We start from the raw sequence: 23,491 nt of genomic DNA on the forward strand, positions 1-23,491 counted from the left end.
TTTCCATTTTAGGTTCAGGTTGCGTTTAAACAACAACAATGTAGCCAAAAACAATGAAGTTTTCACATGAATACAGCGTTTTCAAAAATGTTTCATGCTTACACATCCACAAAAGTAGTCTAAAACGATTAATTATGAATGCCAGTCCAGTATTTGGAGATAATATCCCTTTGTTGATAAACAAAGTGAAAATGTGTCGCTAGCTTGGTGCTGGTGTGTATGTGGAATTTGCAGTGTTTGTAAGATGTCTCCACTTTTTATTGTAAGGTGAAGGAAATCCAATCTTTGCTGATGAAGTGGTAGGAAACCTTTGAGCAACAGCAACACTACATACACATACTCCTACTCCATGCACATATTCCATATTTGTTGTGTGCTTATTCATTCTAGACTTTAATCTACTATCCCCTTAACATTTACCATGCATGTGCATGATGTCATCATTTTAAGAGACTCTTGTTTTCAGGCGTTTACATGGTCACAACATCAGCATTTCAAAAGCATCTGCTTTGTTTTCAGATTTATGCATTTTCACTTGTCATGTAAATGAACAAGCAAATTGCAAACATTTCCTGTTTTTGGCAAAAAATTAAATATAGATTGGCCCTACCAGTTCAAAATGTTTTGAATAGTGACCTTAGCTGATTGTTTCTCTGTGAAATGTGTCTGAATGGCCCGTGGCAACAGATTATTTTTTCTTGAAGTTGTCAGACTCACCACTGTCATACTTCATGCTACTTGGCTGAACACTTTTAGAAGTGAGGGGAAAAGAAAGAAAGTTAGTTGTAGAGCATAGAGTGTTTTTTCAGCCATCCTGTCCCAGTTGAGTTCATCTATGAGCTGGAGGAGAAGCGACGGGCCTCATTAATCATGTGGACATGATCACGTTCTCATGAGAGCGAGTGAACGAGAGAGTGAAAGGCAGTGTATGTGTCTCGCTGGAGCTGTCTTTGGTTACAATGCTTGTTAACCTGCTGTCTTGCCACCCTTTTTACTGTCTTCCTCTCCTTCTGTTGGGTCTGCTGAAGTCTTTGTTGCTCCTCGGGGTTTCACTTGAGGGAGTCTGTAATTTTAAGCCAGCTCCTTGTCACGCACTCGCCCTAGAAGCTCGTTAAAGCAAATCGTTCATGGTGGTCATAATGATGTCCTTCTGCCCAACACACCCACCGTCTAAATCACTATGGCCAACTTTTAGAAGGGTGAAACAAAGTAGATTTTTGTCTCTTCAAATTACAACTACATAAAAAGCTGCCTGTTTGAATAAGATGGACAATTATTTTAAATTTAAAAGGACTGTTCAAACCAAAAATGTGTGTTATTATTTACTAACCCTCCATTTAAACCTGTTTGTGTTCCTCCTGTAAACACAAAACAAGATATACTGAAGAATGCTGGACAAAAAAAAGACACCTATTGACATCCATAATAGGAACTATGAAGTCATTAGATGTTTTTTCCTACATTGTTCAGTTTGGTCTTTTGTGTTTAAGAGAGGAAATAAATGCAAACATGTGTACCTATAGGTTGAATAAATTATTTTTCACTTTCGGAAGAACTGTACAATAACTAATATTTGAGTGCAATAGTTGACTTCCGGAAATAATTGAACTCTTGTGTTCATATTATTCAACTTATGTCCCTTATGAAATGGTTCATGCTGTAGCACTGGGGTGCCCAATCCTGTTTCTGGAGACTTACCTTACTGCAGAGTTCATCTCCAACCCTGATCAAAAATAACTAAACCATATAAGTAGGATCCAAATAAGCACCTGGTAGTTAAAGGCAGGTGCATTTGACCAATGCTACAGCTGAACTCTGCAGGAAGGTAGATCTCCAGGAACCGTATTGAGCAGCCCTGCTCTAGAGAGTATTCCACTAATCAGAGAGTTGCATAAAGCAGAACAGATCCTCTCATTGCCATCAAACATCATGAATGATGTAATCAAGTAGGCTTGACTACTCTGTATATTTTGCAATTTAAAAATATTTTCTTTCAGTAGACAAATCTAGCAGTAATATATAAAGAGTTTTATATTACGCTTTGTCTTTTCAAAACTTTTTTGTACTATTTCATATATTACATTGTTTTAGTTTAAAATTAAGTATATGTTTATGTCGTTCATTCATTCATTCATTTTCCTTCGGCTTAGTTCCGCATCTGGGGTCGCCACAACAAAATGAACCACCAACTATTCCAGCATATGTTTTATGCAGCTGATGCCCTTTCAGCCACAACCCAGTACTGGGAAACACACACATGCAAACTCCACACAGAAAAGCCAACAGGCCCAGCTGGGACTCGAAAAAGCGACAGTGCTAACAAACTGAGCCACCGTGCCGCCCTATATCTTTTCATAAAAATACTTGTAAATATGTATCTCTAAAATAGTGATAAATTCAAAATAAATTGAATTAAACTGAAATTAATTGGATTAGGCTCCAATTAAAAAACGACACTCACAGTGTGGAATTTGAATACTGAAACAATATTGAGTGGGTGGGGTTAACTAGAGCACCAATGAAATTGTAAGTAAATCAAATGACAGAACACGTCTGTCGTACTGTATGTTACAGGGATCATTAAAGGCTCCTACTGTAGATGATGTACTGTAGATAGCTGATCAGCTTTATTACCATACTGAATCTGAATGTGCCATACTATATGAGAAAATGCATAAAACAGTATGTGAGTCAAGTGGAATATTAAATTTCAAATTAGGAAAAAATTACAGAGATAAGGGTAAAATTCCTATTGAGCCTATTGAAGTTTCTTTACTGTAACATATAAGTGGCAGTGAAGCAACAAAACTAATGCTTTGCTAATTGCAGGTTTTCTTTCTATCTAATTTGGTCATTCATAATTTTAATTTCTCTAGTATGGTGTAGTGTTTCAGTGTGATTACCAACTAGCAGACCGGATTTTGATGTTAAAAGCCATTTATAGCATGGTAGATGGTGTTGTTTAGGTGGAGCTATTTCTACTGTAACTGTTGAAAATTGCAAAACGGACCTTCCCACTTTCTCATTCTCTCTCATCATTCAACTTTCATCAAGTGCCATCGATCCATGGTTATTTTTGTTCTATCACACAGCTCTAACAAACCTACTAAACGGCAAATCTTTTCAAGGCACTTTTACTGCTTAGACACGGCAAATCCAAACATATACAAACACAAATGCACACCCAGAACCTACAAAGCCAGTGTCAATCAGGTGTCTGGAGAGTGAGAGAGATTTGAGACCTAAAGTATACACCCAACAGTTCAGTTTTCTAGTGCTTTGGCCTCGGGTGTTTGTGTTTGTTTTGTGTGTATTTGTGTGTGTGTGTTGCAAGTACAAGTTCTACTGGCAGGGCCTCCATCCATCATAAATTCACTCTGACAATTGAACTCATTCATCCTAGCCTCTGGCAAGGGTCTTCGCTGTCCTTACAGAGATCAGTTCAGAAAGCTCTACAGTACTGTTACCTTAACTGTTATAAAACAAGCTTGGATGAACTCTTTAATATTTGTACACTAAAAATCAAGTATTCAAAAGATGGTTTTCATTTATGATTCCCTAAAGAACCTTTTGTGAACAGCTCTTAAATATATATATTTTTTCTTAGTGTGAAGAACATTTGAATAATCTGAAGTACTTTTATCTACTCTAAGGAAATGTGTGTTAAATGAAAGAGATACATCACATACCTGTATGCTATCTGCATGGTTGCATGGTTAATAATTAGAAAGGGCATGTGTCCCATGCATAACCAGAAAGTGTATGTTTATATATGCTGTATAACCACCTCCACCTTTAGGCAAAAATAGTCAAAAGCATTTGTCATATATTTAATAAAATATAATTTGTTAATGTTTTTTTAAAAATTAGATAAGATTACAAGAATAATGCTTAATGTGTTTGTTTTAAGTTGCCAAAATTTCATGATCCGTATACTACGTTCACCTAATTTTGAGTCAAGGAAAATACATATGTATATATTGTTTGTTATATAAATTTTTGATTTCAATGTTTATAAATAATGACAAAATGTATGAAATATCTGTAACCTTATAAATGTTTTACTTTTTAAGGCCTGTAGTTTAAAAAAATAATAATAAAAAAAGATTTATATTTATTTCTAAAAGCACACTATAAAAATATCTGTTGTGATTTACAATTGTTTTCCATTTATTTACGATTAAGAATTGCATTATGTATTAGCTGCTCTGTCGACTTTTAACATTGAAAAATCAACTCTACGGTTTAACAAAGTGACTTTTATTGGCATTTTAGTAGTTTGAAATGATATAATGTATAAGGAATGATACAGAGAGAAATAAGTCTGTAAAATAACAGAAAATGTACTGGCAGTTTATTGCAAAGTTTTTGTATTTATTTATTTGTTCATTTGGCAGGGAAAGTGTACATTAATTAGCATCGCAGAAGGCTATTTTTCATCCATTGTCCCTGGACAGATGTTAAAATTATCACTTTAAAAAACTATGCAAAAATTATACAATCAGTCAAGCATGGTTAAGAAGCACAAAAATAGACATATTTTAGTAGATCTTAATATAAAAATGTATATGTACAAAATAAACTAAAAATACCAACAAAAATATAGTATAATTAAATGATAATATAATATAACAATACTATAGTTGTAGCATAATATACAACACCAACCCAGACAATATATCACTTTAAACTGTTAAAAATTTTCATAAAAGTCACTTTTTAAAATTTTTTAAGGTTAAAAGTGGTTGAAAGATAGACCAAGGTCCCATAATACAATTTAAAAGCAAAAATAAATGGGGGAAACATACAAAAAATACAAAAAAATAAAAAATAAAAATTGGAAACACTTTATTTTAATGGTCCGTTTAAGTATTAGTAGACTGTCTGCTTAATATCTGCTGATACTGCTCCTTCAACAGACTTTTAACTACCATGATGATAATAAGAAACTTTGCAAGTACATGTCAACTTTCACTAACCCTAACCCCAACCTAACAGTCTAATTATAATCCTCTAATTTACAGATATTTTATACAGTTTAGTTTATAAAGACGTCAAGTAATGTAATGGTGTGTGTTTGTGTGAGACAAAGAGCAAAAATATAAATCAGTCTGTTATATTTATAAATTGTGACTAGACCTACAGGAATATCTTCTCTGCTATGTGGGGTTTTGGTCTTTGAATTATACGGTACATTGTTGTAAAGATCAATTTCAACCGATCAATGATTCACCATTGTTGAGTTTAATACTCTCACTGGATTCACACACAATTTAAGCTACATGTTTACAGAGAGCATGCATTGACTTCAGACTTGTTTAGATTTACATTATACGACAGAATCTAGAACAGTAGGAGGATTGGTGGAATTGCACATATTTGTGGTCGGAGACGAGTGCCATGTCATGTGAATCTGAGTAGGCGCACACAGAGACCATGCTGTTAGTGTTTGCATGTGTTCACCCAGCCCTGATTGTGCTTCGCTAAGTGCCGCCCTTATTGCATTAGGCAGAAAGATGCCACAGTTTGAGAAAAAAAATTCAATCCAATCATTAACCTCATTCCTCTCTCTCCCTCCCTCTTTTTCTCTGTCGAATCTCTCCCACTACCTCTTTACAGTCTCACCGCACGATATACAAGTCCACCAGGTCACAGTGGAATAGCAGCCCCTCAGAAGAAAAACACAAGGTAGAGTTTTCAACTGTATCTGCCTGCTCTCGCTCTCTTCTGACACCAGAGACTCTCCTCAGGAAAGCCGACCGGCTGATGTTCAAAGCTGTAGGAACAAATCTGGCTGATGTAGGTGGTGTATGATATATAAAAGGAGGCGGATGGCAACTTCACATTTCAAAACAGTTTTCGGAGAATTTGGAGATTGAGTCTTGGTGTCGAAAGCCATAGATCTTGAATGCAGTTTATTTGTGACCGGAGGTTTTTGCCATTTCTAGCAGTTGTCGGGCCCTGAAAGCATTTGCTGGTGGGAAGCTGTGTGCTGGCGAAGCTTTTCAAAGTATGTGAGATATGTGATGGACACTGTGTGTGATATAGTGCTTGCTCCATTCACAGCCTGATGGGTTTGAGTACAACTGATGGCATTATTTCCTCAAAAAGAACATGTGCCTGTGGGGAGAGAGGTAGAAATGGAGATGCTGCAGTTTTTTTCTTCTTTGATGTACTGTATCTGAGATCTGGGATTTTCTTTTAGAGTACTGATATGTAATGTAGGAGTAACATTTTTCAGACAGTACTCATTATGAATTTTGATAATGTCATTGCAGTTTTGTATGCAACATGGTGATGTTGAGGGCTGTTAGCACATGGTGGTATCAGTGGGATGCAGGTCTGAGTACCTTTTTTTTAGAATCTCGTCAGAAAAAGTTTCTACAGAAAATATATAAATCTCATATCAAACATCTTCAAAGAAAAAGCCTATAAAAACATTCAATACAAGTACAAGGATTGTTTGCTTGCTTGTGTACTTGCAAGATTTTTATAAGATTATATAACAATGATCAATAACATGATCAATTTTATTTACTAAGGACTCATTCAAAGTAACACTAAAGACTTTTATATTATATTATATTATATTATATTATATTATATTATATTATATTATATTATATTATATTATATTATATTATATTATATTATATTATATTATATTATATTATATTATATTTGTTACTTTTTTTATCAAATAATGATATGTGTATTAGTTTCCAGAAACAGAGATAGAAAAGTAAAAAGTAAGAATAATAACACATGATAATGGATCACCAAATTAGTAAATTTAAGGATTGTATGTAATAATCTCATAACATACTGAATTGAACCGTATTGTGGCTGCAATACCATGTACATAACTAAACTGTGGAATGGATGTATCCTTATATTTCTATGAAATAAATGAATTTCATGCACATTTTTAATCATAGTTAAATATTATTGAATATATAGCCGGGATGGTCCTGTAATTATTAATAAAACAAAATAAAGAATTTTGAAAGGAATGTTTGTCTAATTACATTAAATTGAAAGAACATTTGAGTTAACGGATCATTTTATTAACAATGGATTAAGGAGTAATTTATGTTACAGGGAAATGCATTTAACATGATACAGTATTTATCGCAGGATATAATAATATCCTAAAACTTTCAGTTAAATCCAAAGAACTTTAATAGGAAAGACATATTAAAATTCAATGGAGATGGCAAAAGCGGTCTTATTTGATCCTTAAACATTCTGCTCTAAATTTTAATAGGCATAATTTGAAAGATTTTTATCTTTCATGAGGCCTTTTTCTTAATGTATTCAGGACAGATTGGATAAGATGTGACGTGTCATTAAAATTCAGCGATTATGCAGCAGTGGAGATGTTTCACAGCTGAACCCCATCAAACTCCATTGACATTTTAATTATTAACCTAAAATAAACATGAGCAGATCCAGAGACCTGGTCCTCCAGCTGACCAGCACATCTTCTGTTTTCAGTAGCAGAGCAGAGAATGCATTGGTTTGCTATATAGCATCAAAAACAGCAAAACTCTTATATACAGGGCTCAACATATATGAGTAGACCCCTCACAAATCTTTCATTTAAATTAATATTTTCTATAGAAAGTTTTACAATGTTAAATTTATGCATATACATTAGATTTTGTAGTACTGAAGCCAAACCTAGAGATAATCTAATAAAATAACGATTCAAAATTAGTACACCCAAATTTATATTTTAGAGAAAAGATTTAATAAAACATTATAAAAAGAGCAAAATTCAAGATTTTTTAAAAATTTTTTGGTAATATTGTGCATAGATTTAATTGTATTATCTTTATATTTCAAAGATGTTTGGCGGCTAAAATTATATTTTAGTAAGATATCTGTTTAATACATTTTTTTATTCAAATGCACAAAAATATATAACCTATTTTCATTGAGAAATGGATAAAAATATTCATTTTCAAAATGAGGTGTACTCATTTATATTGAGCACTGTGTGTATATGTATTGGTATTCTGAAACAAGCTCCATGATTATATTAGCACTCGTACAAATGTCGACTTTGTGTGTATATATCTAAATCTGTAATAGAAGAGCAAATGATTTTTGTTTATTTATGTATATACAACAAGAAATATAGATGATTATAGCTAACATTGAACAGTTACTATAGTTTCAAAATATTATTGACATATATTGACATTTAACCTGTTGATATTACCCACTGAATCTTTGCTATTTTTACAACCAGATGCTGTGGAATTTTGTAGTTCTCATAGATGTCTAACTGAGATAATTTTTTGTCCATTTAGAGTCTATAGCGGATGTAGAATCTAAGTATACATATCTTGGACAAAAAATAATTTGCATTTCCAATAGGTTTCCCTGCATTTACCCATATAAACATATAGTCCTGCCCTTAACTCAAGCCATTGGCTGAGCCAGTGTGTTGCTGCTGAAACAGCAGTTCTTTGAAAGTGCCTCAGATTTCCCTTGATAATCAACCTATAAATGTCATATTGTTTCAGTATATTATGTTAGAGATGAATAAAGTATTTTAGCACACAGTGCATCCTTAATTTAAATCTATTTTAGCAAAGCTCTCTGTCTTTTCGATGCCTGGTTAGTAATAAATCTATCCTCCACAGGCGTATTTGTGTATGTATACATGATACATATTTATGCAAATTACAGTCTAAGGAACATTTCAAGACCGAATTAGAAAACCAAATATCTTATAAATGCTGATGTCAGACATTGCCTGCATCTTTAAACCAGGCCAAACTGAACTGATCTGTTTTCTTTGCAAACTCTGCTGAGGAAAAAAACCTGCTGAATTTAGCAGATTTCAACATGATAGAAATTGTGTTACGTGCAGCTCAGAGTACTATCACCAGCTAATAGCTCAAAGCTTGATAAAATCACTTTGAATATTTAATAAACAAACACACAAGGGCCACTGGGAAACTCTCTATGGACTCATGCAGATTCCTTGTGGACCCATTAAAATGAAAATGTCCAAATACTTTTAGTTTAGACACTGTCCTTAATGCGGTCTCTTAAGTTCATCTCAATTTTCTCAGAAATAACCTGTCTGGGAAATACCATCAGATAAGCTTTTTCAGAGCCACCCTTTTTTTACGCTTGCATATTATCATAGCTGGTGATGGGGGCCTGTGTAACAGGTTAATGGACAAAGGCAGAAGTGGCTGATGGGAAATGAGCGAGTGATGAAGCGGTGTCATTTGAGGCTTGATGAGACATGCACCTGAACTGCCTGAATCATCCTTCTCCAATCCATCATTTCTGGGAAAGCTATTTGCTCTGATTCTTTGTAATAAGATGTTTCAAAATATATTTGATCAGTGATGAGAAGCCCAAATGATGATAGGACTTTCAGATGGCTTATAAAATGCTCATAAGCTAAATGTTATAGGTCTTTATTTGGTCATTGGTTTTGATCATTAGTCCATTACCTGAGAAATTGAATCAACTGAGAATTCTGCTGAGAATTGTTAAAACGATAAATTCTGCTAATTTGTTCTCGTGCGACATGTTTATAAGCCGCTCTTAGGCTAATGTGTCAAAAGGTCATGTCTCCCAATTAATAAACGGGGACTGATTGAGTCATTAACAAGTTTGTGCTGGAGTAAATCATCAATAATGTGCATACAGAACAAGGAAAATGCATACATATACAGAGTATGCTAATTTTATTGTCTGATTTTAGAGCAATTAAAAGCTGATTACTTTGTTGACAAGTTAAAGAATGAGCCACTTCAAGAGACTGCATATTAGTCAAATCATTATTCTTAAATGCTGTTCATTATTTCAATCTCATACACAGCGATTGTGTTTTCTGTCAGAGCTCTAATGATGTTGTACAGTTGAAAATCATGTCTTGATGTCATATTTTGTGCTCGTAAAGTGATCCTAGCCCTTTGATGGTCTCAATCTGATATTTTTCTTATCTGGTCCATTATCTGGCATTACTTATCTGGCACTTTTAGCTCCATTAAATCACAATTATTATAATGAAAGGATTATATTAATAGTAACAATGTGGAATAAATGTGTGTATTTGAAACCTTGTGAGATTTAGGCAGTAATGAAATTGAATTAGCTCATTTAAAACAGTTCAGTCAAACTAATCAGTTTGTCTTCATATTCATAGAAGCAATTGTCATATTAAAATAGTTGATGTTTGTCAAACAGGCTTGTTAACCTTAACTTGTTGTTACCATTTGACCAAAGTGTTTGCTTGCATGCATGCGTGTGTAGAATAAAATCACAAACAAGGTGTATGTTTTTGGACATACAAAGATGTTGTTCACAAAGCTTCGTAAGTGAACTTTAATCTGACATTACTAATTTACTTTATACTGCAATTTGTTCAGTTTCGTTCTGTTTATGAAACCTAGATGAAAGCTGATGCAAAAATAAAGGACTATATATTCATCAGTTTTAAAAAAGTCAGTATTTGGGTAGATCAAGGCATTTTTTTTAACCGACGATGAGTATCTAGTCCTTTATTTTGCATCAGCTGTTTGAGATTGGCAGACACCTACAAGTCTGAGAATTTATATGTCAGCAGAAGGGAAAATTCAAAACTTTTTTTTTGTATTTTATTATATATATTTTTATACAGAATCTGGGCTAATTTAATTATGCTTCATCAGGGTATCATGAAACAACAAAACGTTTAGACTGCATTCACAATATGTTAACAAGTTAAAGGTATGGTTAGACAGAAAATAACTAAAATAGCTTAAAAAATGGTGGTCTCTAATGGAAAGTGTGTTGTATGTTTGTGTCTATCATAGTTATATGTAATCTCATACAGCTCTTGATCAGTGGCTGAAGATAAAACTATTGTAATTGTGTTGTTACAGGTTGCCAGGTCCGTCCAGAGTCCCCGCTGCAGGCAGCGGCAGTAACAGCAGTAAAGGCTCCTCAAACCTGAACAGAAGAAGCCAGAGCTTTAACAGTATTGATAAGAGCAAACCATTGCAGTATGCTAGCGGCAACGACAGAGGTGAGCATGCACAGACACTTTAAGATGATCTTCAAATCAAAATGTCACAATTTCTGCATTAAAGACAGCTACTGTATCCTGCTATCCACTAGATGGTGCCACTATCAAAGAAAAAATAGAGCTGTGGGTTAATGCAAGTTGCTCAGAGTTTAAAAAAAATGCATTTATTATTACATTTTCAGAATAACCTTAATAAATCTATGAAAGAAACATATTTCCCAAAGAAACCCTAGGAAATGAAAGTTTAATATTGCCCAGTAGTTCCTCTCTGGTGTGTTTTTCACATCTGAAAAGATGATCTGCCATCGGCATTCACTGTCCCCCACCTACAAATTTAGAAATGACGTTTATGTTATATTTTTGCTGCTACCACAAAACTAGCCTATTCAGAGTTCACTTCAGATTTCATCTTCCTGTCAGAGCCGAACCATCATTCAAAGCCGACTTCATAAAACCACACGGCTGTTTAGCCACTAGTGTGTAAATCTCCACAGGCTAGTTGGTTACTCCATAAATCTACACTAGACCTGATGGAGTGTGTCGATTGAAGTCGGGTTGGGAGTTCAGAGACGTGTGACCTGTATTTCGCCCCTGGTTCACCTCTCACAGCGAGGATCCATGGTGATCGGTGAACAAAACCTGAACGATTTCCCTCACAGACTGTTTGTTTTGGCTGAGCTGCCTGGTTAGATTTATACCAGACTTTACTGGTCCTCGTCCGCTGTTAGCACAGATGCTGGTGTTCCCAGACACTGGTTACAGAGAGGGCAAGATGGTGCACTCCAAGCCAGACAGAGCGTCTCACATAGCAGACGGAGCTTTGATGAAGCAGAGAGTCCTAATAGGCAACGTCTCTCTTGAAACCCATGGCTGCCTATTTCCATCGGGCCTAACATTACTCAAAACCTTGATTTATAAGACTGGTGTTCTAATACCTCCACAGATGAGAAAAACAATCTCTCATAGGCACTTTTTTCCCTCATCTTCCTTTTTCCTCTATCTAAGGCGTCTGCCGCACTAGAGGAACCACGGAGGAGCTGTAGGGAGAAAATAGAGCTCCGTTCCAAACACTAGTGTGCTGCCTACCTGGCATTTTAAGGCATCCGAGGTGCACTGCTGACACAAAAGCTGTTCCTAACAATACGCAGAAAAAGATGCTGCCTTGTTACATGCCAAATTCTGAAGGTGCAAATGCATTAGTGACATTTCACAAGCCAAAAAATCAGCCATTGTGCATTGTGATAGTGTTGCAATGTATGAACAGCTACAATGGAAGTCACATTCAAAGCAAGTAGCTTTCTGTTGATCGTTGTGGCGAATCCACGTAAGCAGAATAAACACTTTGAAATCTGCAAGGGGAAATATTTTGTTTTCCAAAAATAATTACTAGATAACCATTAAAATGATTAGATTTGATCTGAAAAAAATAAAATAAATAAATAACCAAACAAAGGTAGAGGGAACAAACAAATATAGTTTTAGAGATGCTAAAAGCCAGAAATTGTCAAGTGAATATATAAAATAGTCAGCCAGGTTAAAAGAAATGTCATCTCTAATTTCACATCTCATACTTAGAATAGTGTTGAATAAGTTAAATTAAAATTAGTTATTAGTTATATTTATTATATTATATTATATTATATTATATTATATTATATTATATTATATTATATTATATTATATTATATTATATTATATTATATTATATTATATTATCATAAATGAATTAGTTAGTATAGTTGATTTATTAAAATCAAACTATTTGATGCAACATTTAGTATTTTCTGTACCATAGTTATTTATACACTTTGTTAGCTTAGCAACAAGCTAGCATTAAACTTTGTGATAGTTTGTCAAGTTCCACAGTTTGTTTTTAAGTCCCATTTTGTTCTTAATACTGACTGCATGAAGTGCTCCAGTTTAGTCCCTTATGGGGTTTAGTGATTGTTAGAAGGCTGTCTTTGTAGCCTGCTATGCAGCTCACTAGGTTTTGGAACAGAGTTAGCGCATAGCCTTTGATTTTATGGCAGGCTTGAATGCAAATTTCATAATCCGGAGTTTGACCTTTAACTGATTTAATCCTTAACCTCAAATCTGTCAACACCCTTGTTACAGTCACCTCTGTATTTCAGTACAACGCCTCACTGTTGACTCAAATCTCACACTGTTTAAGCCTGATGCCAAGGTAGTGGGCACAAATACTTGCATGTTAAGTAGTCTTGTATAACAAAGCTAATTTCACCATTCACACTGGCTGCAGGAGGGAATCAGCATATTTGCTAGCATCAGCTCAGTTCAGGAAGCTTGAAGAAGCACTATGTACAGTTCCTGCATTACTTTAAAGAAAACTGCTTTTATTTATACACAACTTTTTTAGCTTTATATGGTAGCACCTATGGTACAAAGATGGTGGAGATCTGTCAGAAATAACAAAGAATGTTAGCACAAAAGACTAAATTGTTAATGCCCACTGTTGTGGATTAAGATGGGAACTCATTAGTGACATGTTTGTTGTCAGCACCTCCATTAATGTATTTATTTTGTATTGTGTGTGGTGTCCTACCAGACTTTCCAGACCAAAGTGACATTGCACTTTGTATCATTTAAAGTGGTGTAGAGAATTTGGGTAGCTATGGTAACTGTTTCATTGGTCTGGCGTGTGAATGTGTCTGAGAGAAGCTGTTATTTAAGCTGCTGTTATCTCCAAGGACGGGGTTAATTTAGCTGACACATGCACTGAAGCCCAAATCCACACAAATATTCATTCAAAGTCCAATCACTGTTCCCTCTACAAGATTTTCAATGGATGCAATGAAGTCCCATCTCCTCCCTTTTTCCTTTGTGTTTAGAATTTTTCAGCCCGTGTCTTTGATACATCTGGGTGCAAATCAGAGTTAGGGACAGCCTGAGTTGATATGAGATTAAGTAGATTTACTTACATTTTGTTGTGTTATAAGCGTTGATGCATGACTGTTTTTTTTAATTCACAAAAACTTATTAAAATGCTATTTCATGTATCTGATTGAAAAAATCCAACTTTTAAACTTTTGGATTTCCAATTTATAGTGTTTGATTTATATATATATATATGTGTTTAATAACTTTTTTTTAAAATATAATACACTAAAATACAGATTTTGGTATATAAACTTACGCTTTAAAGTGTTTTATGTGGGCACTGAGGTAAGCAGTAAGAAACAACAGCAATAGTAAACTGCCATTACTGGACATTTTATTTTTGTGCAGTGTCATGTCTAAGGGGATTGATATATGAAGATCCTCAACATGAACATGATGTGTATGTATTGGATTAAGTGTGTTTAGATATAGAATTCTGTGAGCCATGTTGATTCTTTGCAAAACATCACTACATTTACAAAGAACAAGAGTGTGTCTGGCAGCAACAAAGTATTTAAAATCCCTCAAAAATCAATTTAGAAGCCAATTTTCTGCCTCAGTGCATTCGAGCATTGCTTGGGATTTCAGTATGCAGTGGGATTTCAAAGTAAAGATTTGAATGGAGCACTATCTGTTCCTCATGAGTTTGTGGGGCACTTTGCCCTCGCACAATCCCTTTCCTTGTATGCTAATACTTGGTAATTGCTGTAGTCATACATTTTTCTTCCTTGCCAAACATAAACTTTGCATTACTTCTTGAGTGTAGTACTATCAGTCTAACAGTTGTGTCGAATATGTGGTCTGTTTTAGAGTCGGTGAAGGGCATCCCTCTGCCAGGCAGCATGAACGGCAGTGGCTCAGTGCCTTCCAGCACCAGCGGGCAGCAGCTGGCCTCTGCCATTCCCTCTCCCACTGCTGGAAAGACCTGGCGCAGCAAGTCCATGAACATGAAGCACAGTGCCACCTCGTCCATGCTGGCCACTAAGCCGCCCAGCCCAACCTCATCCCCTACCCCTCCCTCATCATCCGATCGCCTCCGGCCCCCAATCACAGATGCCTCCAAATCAGCCCCCGGTAACCAGCGTTCCATGTTGGAAAAGTTCCGGATCCTCAACCCTCGCGCCACATCCAGAACCTCTCCCTCTGTGGCTGAAATGGCTCTCCAGGAGGAGGATGACTTGTCAGAGTTTGGAGATGAGGGAACTTTCAGTCCTACACCACCCTGCGGGATCTCAAAACAGCAGGGGAAGCCCTCTGCATCTGCATTTGCACCCCCAAGCAAGTCCAACAACTGTAAGAACCACAACAATAAGTCCTTGCCACAACCCAAAGACAAAGAGGACAAGAACAAGACCAAGAACAAAGCCAGCACACCTCCCAAAGAAGAGCCAGTAATAGTGGAGACCTCAAAGAAAGGCTCCAAGATTGCTAGCCTCATCCCCAAAGGAAGCAAAACATCCGCTGCCTCTGTGAAGAAAGAAAGTGCAATCCCTGCCTCCAGCAGTATCCCCAAGCCTGGTCTGAAAGCTCCAACAGCAACCTCCAAACCTGCAGGAACCCAATCTTGTGTACCTGCAACTACCGGTGGGGAGAAGACCAAACTTAACAAGGGCAGTCAGTCCATATATATGCAGAGATCTCTGGGAGGCTTGGAGAACCGTAAGACCAGCATGGTGTTGTCAACCAGTACCTCAGCTCTTTCTGCATCCACCACTTCAGGACTGGGGGGTGGTTGTGCTCTAGGTGGTAATGGAGCAGTACAGCTTCCCCAGCAGCAACAACATAACCATCCCAACACAGCGACAGTCGCCCCCTTTATGTATCGGTGAGTGATTCTCAAGCATGACTGGATATGATTGTTCCATTTTATTTGTCCTGCTTTGCATAATGTGAATGATAGTTGGTAAAGGTGTGGGTAGAAACTAAGGATCTAGACTGTCATCTTCAGTCCCAGAGGAGTTAGTCATATTAAATCTACCATTGTTCCCCTAGCAAGATAATTAATGGCTAGTGAGCTTTCATTGTGATCAGCGTGTCTTGTCTCTTTGAATAAAATTATTTAACAGTTAAAGTTTTTGAAATCTGAAATCCCAGGAAGCTCAAATACCTCTATATATAGAACAGATGCCAGTTGGTCATTTTTCAAACTTACTATGTCCTCATCATGGACACAGCTGACGTCTAATGCTGGCAGGGCTATATATCCAATGAGTCTTAGAGACATAAAAGGGGAAACAGACAGATTTGGGTTCCTGGGTTCTATTTTAGGTCATGAAATCATTATCATTATATACGAGACAGCAGGACCATGTCTCTGTAATTACCCTCAATAGACAGGCAAAGATGAAACTCTCCTCCCCAGGAGGTCCTGAATAATTACCTCATATTTTACTCATTCTGCACACCACTAAGCAGACAGATACTCTACAGAGTTAGCCAATTTAATAAGTACAATTGTTATTCACTATAAATGAAGATACACCATAAACAATCCACATTCTACAGCAATATAAGTTTATTAAGAGGTGGAAATGACTGTCTTTATGACATATGAATGTTATGGCCTGGTGAGAAGTGCACATGTTCTGACATTCTGCACAGTGGTGCTTCTAGTTCGGGCTTCCCGGGATTCAGTCGTTTTCTAATCAATCATTCCTCACTTTTCTGTCAGATTAAAGGCTGAAAGAGAAATCTGAATGAAGTCTTTGTAGGGATTGTATACAGTTTAACCCAAAGAATGACCAGTCTGTCAGATGAAGAAGAGCCGGAGTCAGAGATTTAAATAAATAAATCAAGTTTACTAAAGATAGTTTGCAGTTTTATCAGCAGAAGCCAGCCATAACACTCCAATGAGTTCCTAGGCTGCTCTGCTTACAATCAATAACAATTATACTCTCACATAACATCATTAACTGCGTCACACATATAGGTGTTCTAACCTGATTGGTTAAAACACAGATAGACAAGGAAAATTTCCCTGTGGGGTTTGTGTGTACAATTCTGAACAATATCTTAAGCATAAACGTCAGACATCCACTAAACTGTTTAGAGCTGACTCCAGACCTGTGAAACAGATTCACAATCAAATAGAACACACACACTTAAAGTATAATCTGTTTCTTATCCAAGGCTGAGTGTACTCTCAGCCATCTTTACCAAAACTAGTTAAAAGCCGGTATAATCTATATTCAGGCAGTTTTAATATCCTTAATACACAAAGTCTATCTTGAATAAAAAGGTAGAATCACTTTAAAAAAATTACCTGTAAAAAAATCAAAAAATCACTTCAGACATTTTTGTGTATTCATTCATAGAAATAACAATAGAAACAGTTGCTTCCAGTCCTCAACCCTCAGTTCCACTCAAGGTCTCCGTGACCTCTGACCTAGTTTGTTGGCTCCTGAAAAAGTTACACAGACAGGCAAATGCCCTGAATATTCTTACATAAATCAGTGTGTTAAACTTATTCATTAGTTAAAATCATTTCAAAGTTAAATACTCATTCAAATAATTATATTTAATTAAAAAAGGAAAGGATTGGAAAGGATAATCATTGATTCATGATGAGACGGATTGGAAGGCAGAAAACCGAATCCTTCATCTTCATTGAGTGTGGCCAATGATATTAACAGTATAGATATCTTTTCATTATAGACTGTCTAGCAAGAGTTCTCTTTGACCAGATGGAATGAGAGCCGCTTTACATGCAAAGGCTCTTACACACATTATAAAGCATCATTAATTGCAGAAAAATATATGTTGATCTAGCTATCTATATATACAGTTCATCAAACCAGCTTTTAGACCCAAAAACACACACCCACTGATCATCTGTCCCTTCCTTCACCTATCCAATCGCACAATGCTTTGTAAGAAGTGTTAGCGGGTAGATGTCTCATCTCAACAGTAATAATAGCCTGAGTGGGAACTGCTGATTAGTTTGCCAGAACGCCTCGTTCGAGGGGCGTGGCCTTCCTCAATGCACACCAAGGCTGATGACATCATAAATGATGACTAATGAGGGTGAATAGGTTGAGTGGAGGAAGAGGAAGTGGGAGAAGAATAAAGAATATGTGATTGATGGGCAAAGGGCATTCATAACTAAGTCAGCTTATAAAAGAGAGTGCTAATGTTCTTATCATAGACTAAAACTGATGTTAAAAATGAACTGAAAGCAAGAGTGGAATGGTTTTGTATGTATTGTTAAATTATATTGTATATGTTCAGTAATCAGTTTAATCCCTCTCGTGAAGAAATAGCTTTCAAACCTGATGACCTCTGTCTGACATCCCTTTACAAAACAGAATCTTAGGAGCTTAACATCTCTTATAAAAATAAAAATAAAAATAAAATACTTTGTCACTCCTTTTCTGGCCCGCCACAGGTTCATTATTCTTAGGAAAATGATGCCGTTTTCTAAAAGCTGTGTTTGGCATTCTCAGTACCGTCTCATAAGGATTATAACCTAAAGTCTTTATGGAATTTTAAACTAGAGCCCTTATCACACTCCCCTCCAATACTGCAGATCTTCCTCACTCGAGAGAGAGCTTTGCTTGACACTGTAAAACCTGCAGGGCTGCGACAGCATTGCTGCCAAACGATACATTGCATTTTGAATGGGTCCATGTGTTGAGCACACTGTTTTAAGACTGTTTATAACGGCCAGTATTTTTAATGGTTTAAAAGCAGGTGAGCTAAGGACACTTTGAATTTTTACAATTAGAAATTCAGTTGAATGTCTCTTTGCAGCAATATAATGATTGTGAAAACTGCTGAGAGCAACAATAGATGAATATGGTAATATGTTGCTTTGATTCATATGTTTCATGTGTCATAGAATGGAAAAGAGACTCTTGAAAGTGTTTAAGCAAACACTAGCATAAAAAAAAACTTAGACCATCTTACCTGGGTTTTTTAGAATACAAATAAGCAGCATATAAAATTAAATGCAAAAACCGACAAAACAATGTTGATAGATATTAAATAATTTCCTTTTATAGAACCAAAACATCTTTAAATTAAACACTGTTAAACCTTTAATGTACACGTAAACATAAAAATAGGAGTTACTTTATTAAAATGAATTAAACAAGTTCATAGCAAAACAGGAACCAACTATGATATTTTCAAATCACTGCCTTTCATGGAATAGCTTGCAGTGTTTGTGTTTTTTCTTAGAAGATATGGTCGATACAAATGTCTTTGTTATCATTTGAAATGTGTAGCCGATTTATTATACCCTTTATCAAAGAGCTTAGAATGACCAGAAGGCGACACTCAATAGAACGTTCCATTGAAACAGTAGTGCCCAGCAACAGCCTCGTGATTCTGCCATTTTGGAGTGAAAGCGATCGACCGTCTATTGGATCTTATTGCTGTTTGCCTTTACTCATGCATTTGTCAACTCATTCTGTTTGTTTCAAATGGCATATATCGCGCTGCTATGGGTACTTTGGAGTGAAAATAGTCATGGCTGCCATATTATAGTGTCATTCCAAATCAAAGTGCTCAAAACTGGCAACTTCGAAATGAAAGATTTCAGCACATTTCAGTGCTGACATCTTGTGGACAAACTAAGTGGAGCAAAAATGATTCAAAACTCATACAGTATGTGAGCTGCTCATGCATCATATACACATGTCTCTATGTGTACAGTAAGCAGGCTGAAACAATAATTTCAAAGTAGTTTTACTACTTTAATTGACATTTTACTGGTTTAAAATGTCAATATCTTATTATAAAGCAGCACATTTAGGTGACATCAAAATGAGGCACTAAAATTTGTGTTCTGATTCAGTCCATATGTGTACCAAAACCATAATTATGCCAGGTGGTGGTATCCCATATGGCAAAGGTGTCTTTTTTCAGGTTGTGTTATCACTGTTCATACATTGTAAATCAAAAATGATTAATACATGAAAATATTTATATGTGACTCTTTAAATGATCTTTTTCGAATGTCCATAATACATTCTAGGACTGCCATATTATGCTTTGTTTACTGCTGCTTTAAAACCAAATAAAGCAGTGTTATTTTGCAGCCAACTGTTTAAACCTGCTGGGAGCGATGATGCCTAAAACCTTGTCTAGTGGGTAGATCACGTGGGTTTAAAACGCTTTTTTGTATTTTCTTCCATATTTATGGAGAACAGTGGGCTGACCCTCCATTCACTGCCTCTTCTTCTATCAATTTCCCTCTGCTTCAACGATGTTGCATGAAAACAGATGAAATGATGTGTCTGCAGCCCGTCAAATCAGCATGTGTGTTCTAACCTGACCTTCTGTTGAGTCTGTCTGTTTTGTTTTATGCAATTTCATCACTTAATTTGTTCATTTAGCTCACCAAGCCTTGAAGTCACCTGACATTTTAAGCCCACTACCTTTCTGCATCATTTGTGAATTTGCATTCACAGGCAGTGTTTGTGTGATAAATGTGTGTGTGTATCTATGTGTGTTTGTTGCCACAGTTAATGCAGTATGTTGGTGGAACACGTGGTGAAACTAACAGTATGACATGCCACTGAAATATTTGGCTGGTGGATTGGATGTGAGAGGGAGAAGGAGGGAATGTTTATCTGAGCGAGTGCAGGTGTCCTGGGACGCCTTTGTTGTAGATGTGGTTATAATGCATATACAGTTTAAGTTCCTCTGAGTGTGCATGCAATTTTTCTATATTTTTGGGGACCAGAAAGCCTGACTAGTTGTCAACAACAACAGTTTACTCAATATTAAGCTGTGACTGCTTTAAACTAGAATTAGAGTGTAAACAAAACATGCATAGAGTTGAAGTCAGAATTATTAGCCCCCCTTTTATTTATTTTTATTTTTTTATTAAATATTTCCAAAATTATGTTTAACAAAGCAAGAACATTTTCACAGTATGTCTTTTCTTTTGGAGAAAGTCTTATTTGTTTTATTTCGGCAACAATGAAAGCAGTTTTTAATTAAAAAAAAATTAAGTTCAATATTATTAGCCTCTTTAAGCTAACAAGCCATAGTTATACAATAACTTGCCTAATTACCCTAACTTGCCTAATTAACCTAGTTAAGCCTTTAATGTCACTTTAAGCTGTATAGAAGTGTCTTGAAAAATATCTAGTCAAATATTATGTACTGTCATCATGGCAAAGTTAAAATAAATCAGTTATTAGAAATAAATTATTAGTAAAACTAATATGTTAAGAAATTTGTTGAAATCTTCTCTCCGTTAAACAGAAATTGGTGGGAAAATGAACAGGGGGGCTAATAAATCTGACTTCAACTGTATCTACTGTATATTTCCCTGACTTTTACTTAATATTTGTATATTTTCTTCTAACATTGTTATTTTACTAAAATTACAAAACACAAAATGGTTCTGATTTTCTGAGATATTTCTACTTACAACTACCATAGCAGTCAAAACGACAGCTTCCGTTTCAGTGTCTGATACTTTTCCCCAATAACAAAAATATAACTTTCTGTTGGTAAAAATATAGCTTTATTTCAGATTTGTTTTTCAAAACAGCATATTACCTTCTTGAGAAAGTAAAAAAAGTAATGTAACAGGTGAAAGTGAGGTAACAGCTACATATATGACTTCATTAAATATGTTGACAGACATTCGATGTGATGTCTTTTATAATGGTATGCAATGGTAATTCTAGAAATAAAATAATTCTGTTAGTTCCAGTGTTAATAGTATGCATTATAAATAACATATTGCATGACATTTATTTAATCTTATATTTAAACATATAATCATTGTAGTTTATTTTTTACAATTTATCTAATAATAAACTGTCACTACTTTGAACTAGTATTATAATAGCAAATTGACATAATTGTCAAAGTCATTTTTTAAAAATGTAAATAATTTTATGATATTTATTTTTACAAAAGTATGTCACAGTGCACAATGGACAGCACAATAACCTCACAGCAAGAATGTCGCTGGTTCGAGCCCCGGCTGGGATAGTTCTCAGTTTCTAGGGTATTTCTGTGTGGAGTTTGCATGTTTTCCTCTTGTTTGCTTGGGTTTCCTCCAAGTGCTCTGGTTTCCCCCATAGTCCAAAGACATGCACTATAGGTAAATTGAATAAGCTAAATTGGCCGTAGTGTATGTGTGTAAATGCAAGAGTGTATGGGTGTTTCCCAGTGTTGGGTTGTGGCTGGAAGGGCTTCCCAGCATAAAACATATGCTGGATGATTTGGCGGTTCATGCTGCTGTGGCGACCCCTGATTATTAGGGGCTAAGCCGAAAAGAAAATGAACGAATGAATGAATATTTACAAAAAGTTTAAATATATGTTTTAAAAATACTGGTCAGCTGGTTCTAGGGTTATTATTGTTAACTAAAACTAAAGTCTAAAACTTTGCAAACTTATTTTTCTGCCAAGGATATAAAGTATAATAATTAAAAAAAAAAAAATTAATTAATTGTCTAAAGTAATAAAATGGCACAGTAAAGAAAATTACTGGCATGTACTAAAAATAAAATTTAAAGAAAATCTTATCTCATTCAAAAAATATTAAATACTGCTGTTTTGTTATTTATTTAGTTGTAGATATAGCAATTTTAACAAGAATGTGCACTGAGTTTACCGATTGATTGATTTATTGATTGATTGGTTGGTTGGTTGGTTGGTTGGTTGGTTGGTTGGTTGGTTGGTTGGTAGGTTGGTTGGTTGGTGGTTGGTGGTTGACTGACTGACTGACTGACTGACTGACTGACTGATTGACTGACTGACTGAATGAATGACTGAATGATTAATTGATTGATTGATACAAATGTGGCAAATTGGGTTGATGCTAAATAATTTTTAATATACATCCAAGAGGAAAAAATTGAATAAAATTCACTCAAGTCTTCTCTCTTAATTCGTATGTTTTTGTTTTGTTTTTTGTTCACCCAGGACGTATTCAGAGAACGACTGCACGACCGTGGTCCCTCCTGAACCTTGTCTCAGTCCCACAAAAGAACTGGTCTACGGCAAGACCGCCAAACAGTGCCTGGAGGAGATCTCAGGTACAGTAAGATGAGCACTGGCACATGTGCACACACACTTTACACACAAACACACACTCACACACACAGTCTGAGACACAGGCACAGATTCTCTCTGCAGGCCTCGAGCTCCATGTTGCTTTCACAGCAAGAAAAGGTCAGATATGACAGGTGGACAAAGGCCGACCTTGTTTGGGAGGCCAGGCTGCAGAATGTGTTGTTTATCTGAGATTGTGTGTGTGTATTTCTCCATATATGTGTGGGCTTGTGATGTGACAGCTGATAGCTTAAGGCTCAGGCTCTCTCACACACATCGGTTGGTGAGCAACGGTGAGAAATTAATGCAAATTGTGTCCAAATGCTGCATTTACCTGCGCTGCAGATGTGGAAATGGTAGTGCACTCTGACATGCATTTATAGTAATTCACTTTCAGTGTGCATATTTTTCTGCAGAGCCAATGTTGTTATCCCTATGCAAACACTTTAAGTTTATTGCATTAATTCTGTTTGTTATGAGACTTAATCAATTTTGTGATCACATTTTGTTCATGATTAACAATTGAAAA

The 23,491-nt window shown here is 35.6% G+C and overlaps 1 protein-coding gene across 49 annotated transcripts in view; it reads left to right on the top strand.

Annotated features, from left to right (window-relative positions):
* nav3 (neuron navigator 3) overlaps window positions 1–23,491 on the top strand; it is a 367,745-nt gene that overhangs the window by 265,262 nt on the left and 78,992 nt on the right. For 26 of the 49 annotated variants that reach the window (NM_001443135.1, NM_001443136.1, XM_087247448.1 and 23 more), the window contains 4 exons: window positions 5,620–5,688; window positions 10,899–11,041; window positions 14,750–15,764; window positions 22,834–22,946. In NM_001443135.1, the coding sequence (NP_001430064.1) occupies window positions 5,620–5,688; window positions 10,899–11,041; window positions 14,750–15,764; window positions 22,834–22,946 (1,340 nt within the window). Of the gene's footprint in view, window positions 1–5,619; window positions 5,689–10,898; window positions 11,042–14,749; window positions 15,765–22,833; window positions 22,947–23,491 lie in introns of those variants that run through there. The other 23 variants (XM_087247461.1, XM_087247466.1, XM_087247462.1 and 20 more) reach the window with 2 other exon arrangements.

The sequence above is a fragment of the Danio rerio genome, chromosome 4, assembly GCF_052040795.2.
Source record: "Danio rerio strain M-AB ecotype USA chromosome 4, GRCz13ab, whole genome shotgun sequence".
Lineage (NCBI taxonomy): Eukaryota > Metazoa > Chordata > Actinopteri > Cypriniformes > Danionidae > Danio > Danio rerio.